The 3,951-nt window shown below is 31.5% G+C and overlaps 1 protein-coding gene across 1 annotated transcript in view; it reads right to left on the reverse strand.

The window, feature by feature from the left end:
- LOC107614869 (TMV resistance protein N-like) overlaps nucleotides 1-1,816 on the reverse strand; it is a 51,843-nt gene extending 50,027 nt beyond the window's left edge. Inside the window, exon 1 of the mRNA XM_021110489.1 lies at nucleotides 1,223-1,816. Within this exon, the coding sequence (XP_020966148.1) occupies nucleotides 1,223-1,707 (485 nt within the window). The 5' untranslated portion in view covers nucleotides 1,708-1,816. The remainder of the gene's footprint in view (nucleotides 1-1,222) is intronic.

A 3,951-nucleotide genomic window follows, 5' to 3' on the forward strand; every position in this document is an offset into this window, starting at 1 on the left:
CTGGAACCAAATCAGTTGCAATTGGCGAATCAACCACATCATCCAGTACAATCAAAGCCCTCTTCTTCTTGAGTTTACTTTGAGTGCGAGAGTCTAGTACTCCAATATTGGTATTATGAAGATCTTGGTTTAATAATTGGGAGAGAAGTCTGCTGCATATGTCACTGAGACATGGCTTTCCTAATTCTCTTGAATTTGACAAGAAGCAAGAGCCTTCATATTGAGAAGAGTAATTATTGAAGAGAGCCTGAGCAATGGTTGACTTACCAATACCGCCCATACCCCACATTCCAATCACAAGAACCTTCTCCATCTTGAGTCTCATGAAAGATTCAACGCGGGTATAGTTTGTGTTACAAATAAAAGGTCTGTTGAGTCCATCTATGAAGCACTTGTTCTTCAGACAATGTGGCAAAATTGCTTTTACGATGTCACTAATTAGCTTAGCTTCATCATCCCTGGCAAAAGATAACCACAGCATAGATCGAAGTGAAAATGGATAAACATATATAGTTCCTTACAATCCATTATTTAAATTGGAGTATAATAATACTCTACTCTTTAAGTTAGTCAAGTAAATTTGTATATATATCTTGAACAACATACCTGATTTCAATGTTACGATTTCCGAAGATCTTATTATTAGATTTGTAAGTTTTTATATTCTTTTGCCATTGCTATAGCATTGAAGTTGACATTGAGGTGTTTCTTCTTTAGACAAAAAATGATATTTTCACATTAAAGATACTAATTTAAATATTATTATTATTATCCTTGAGAAAGCAATTACAAAATCCTGAAGGTCAAGCTGAGTTCATGAGAATAAACAACAAAACAAACACAACAATAGACTGTATTCAAGTTTAACAAGAAGGTAACAACTAATAACAACAACACAAACAAATAATAGATTAAATATAGTTGATTATTTAGTATTTGTAACTTGAATCCAAAACTATTAAGGAAGAAGAATGTAATTAATTAGTACCTGCGGCTTCAACAATTAATTGAATATATAGATCTATTTCTTTGACCAATAACCTTAATCACTTATTGCCTAAATCTAATATACAATGCTTGTTTGGGCGTGATTAACTCAATAAAAAAAAGATTTTTTTTTTATTTTTTAACTTATTTAACAAAATTTTAATAATAAAAATAAAAATACTAAAAAAATAAAAATATATTTTCTTACAAATTCAGCAAAACAAGGTCATATTACCTGTGATCATCAAAGGTGATTCCAGAAAGATTGGCAGCATGAGTGAGTGCAGTCCTCCATTGTTGCACATGGCAACGATCCTCCGAAGATCTCTCATGCTTATCAAAAGCGCTGCGGTAACTTCCAGTCTGCTTGCGAACATGTGTGGGCTCTATTCCGTAGAACACTGGAATCACTACATTATTGTTATTGTTCTTGCGTTCCATGATCTCCACCAGCTCTTTCAAGCACCACCTAGAGGATGCATAGTTTTCGGAGAAGATAACAAGATACAAGTTTGCGTTTCTGATGGCGTGAAGAAGTTCGTCCCAGATGAGACCTCCTTTGTCCATGCCGTCATCGTCTCTGAATGTTTGGATTTGGTTTTGGCGGAGAGCGGCTTGAAGATGGCTGAGGAATCCTTTGCGCGTGTCTTCCCCTCTGAAGCTGATGAAGACATCGTATCGATGAGTGGGAGGTGCTTGAGAAGAAGAAGAAAGTGACATGTGTGTATGATGGTAATGAGGTGATGAGTGCAGTGGAGTCCAACCATTGGAGAAGAAAAAAGGAGACTTCCAGCGTGCTTTTCAAGAGAAGAGAGTCCTCTAAGCAGAGATTTTCATCATCCAATAATAATTTGCTATACTTTCATCATCTAATAATAATTTGTTACGTGACAAGTTATTATAAAAATAAATCGTAGAGGATGCATAGTTTTCGGAGAAGATAACAAGAAACAAGTTTGCGTTTCTGATGGCGTGAAGAAGTTCGTCCCAGATGAGACCTCCTTTGTCCATGCCGTCATCGTCTCTGAATGTTTGGATTTGGTTTTGGCGGAGAGCGGCTTGAAGATGGCTGAGGAATCCTTTGCGCGTGTCTTCCCCTCTGAAGCTGATGAAGACATCGTATGGATGAGTGGGAGGTGCTTGAGAAGAAGAAGAAAGTGACATGTGTGTATGATGGTAATGAAGTGATGAGTGCAGTGGGCATAAGAGGGGATCGGAATAATTTAGCACTTAATTAATAAGAAACCAACTCTGTCTCAGGTCAGGACTGCTAATAATCATATCTTGTATTAATGTGTAGATTATATGCGACGAAGATTCCACTTGGTCAACGTCAACCGAGAAATTAACATGTGAGTGGTTTTACAAAAATGAGAGAGCAATTGCATCTGGAGTGATCGAGAAAGTCACAGGAATTCATTCTTTCAATTTCTGCGTGGGTCTATAAAAAATTATTATCTTTATTATAACCGTAATTCGGGACTTAACGGAAAAAATAAAGATGATTAAAATGTTTGCTGAATAGAGAGTTGTATTCGTTTTTAAAATTAAAATATTGAATTAATGTTAATTAATTCTTATTTTTTCTATTAAAAATATGGTGGTTTTGCTATTTTATGTTCTAATGCTGTAATGCATTAGTTAAACATACTATAAGAAATATATGAATATATATATATATATATATTTTAATATTTTTGATATATTTAATATAATAAAAACGTAAATAAATTTATTTTTATAATAAATAACACTAAAATATTTTTTATAATATGTTTAATCAATACTCTTAAGAGACGTAATAGCAAAATCTTAAAACTATATATTGATATTTTAGTATTTTCAATCAATTAATACTGCTGCTTAGTACTTACATATAAGGATATATATAAAATAAATATTTTGACATAAAAATAGATTTTTTGTTAATGTGAAAACAAATATAATTTTTTAATTAAGACACACACATATATACTTTTTTATATTTTTTAAAATGTTAGTGGGGTACTTGTCCCTACAAGCACAAAATACAACATATGCATCTGGTCCTGCCTAAAAAGCTCTTTATAGTAAATTAAAAAGATTATACAAAAATATTTTTAAAAATATTTAAAGAATAGCTTTTCATTATATTTATATTTATATTTATATTTATTATAATTTATTTAAATTTTAAAAATTATTTTACTAAATATAATTATTATTTATGTTTATTAAAAATTATTTTTAATTTTATTTATTAAATGTAAATGTTACTGTATTTAAAAGGTTATTTTTTTAAGAACTAATTTTGATAAATTATTTTTAAAAATAAATATTTTGCCAACCCAACCATAAATGGACGCTATATAGAAAATTATAGTTTGTTGTCTATTTGCTACCACAAGCAATCAAGCATCAAGATAATATATTAATAGTATTGATCTTAATCATCCGAGGCGGATTTTGTCCCTTTATCAGTTACCACTAACCTCTTGTATTTGTACATTTCAATCCCATAATTTGTTCCCAAATATCCATTATTATATTTGATCCAAAACTAACGCGGTCGTCACGCTCACTAGGGACAAATGAACAAATTGTTTTTCGTGAATAATTTGCAAATTAATTGGGCAATGCTTACATCATTATCAACTAATACACGTCTTCTAAATCAGTTATTTATTCTCGTTTTGGCCCTAGCTTTTTCTTCTTTCTTAACAACTAAGGTTGAAAATGGGTTGAGCTCTGTATGAGCCGGTCTAAGCTCAAACTTGGCTTAGTAAAATTGAGCTCAATTTAGTGGAATCTAATTGTAAACTTTAATCCAAGGTAATGTTAATAATATTGATCTTAATCATCTGACGCATGATTTTGTCCGTTTAACAATTAGCAATTACCACTAACTTTGCATTTAGTCCATTTATTATAGTTAATCTAAAACTAACGCGGTTGTCACGGTCACTAATACAACTTCCGACGAAT

The sequence above is a fragment of the Arachis ipaensis genome, chromosome B09, assembly GCF_000816755.2.
Source record: "Arachis ipaensis cultivar K30076 chromosome B09, Araip1.1, whole genome shotgun sequence".
Taxonomy (NCBI): Eukaryota; Viridiplantae; Streptophyta; class Magnoliopsida; order Fabales; family Fabaceae; genus Arachis; species Arachis ipaensis.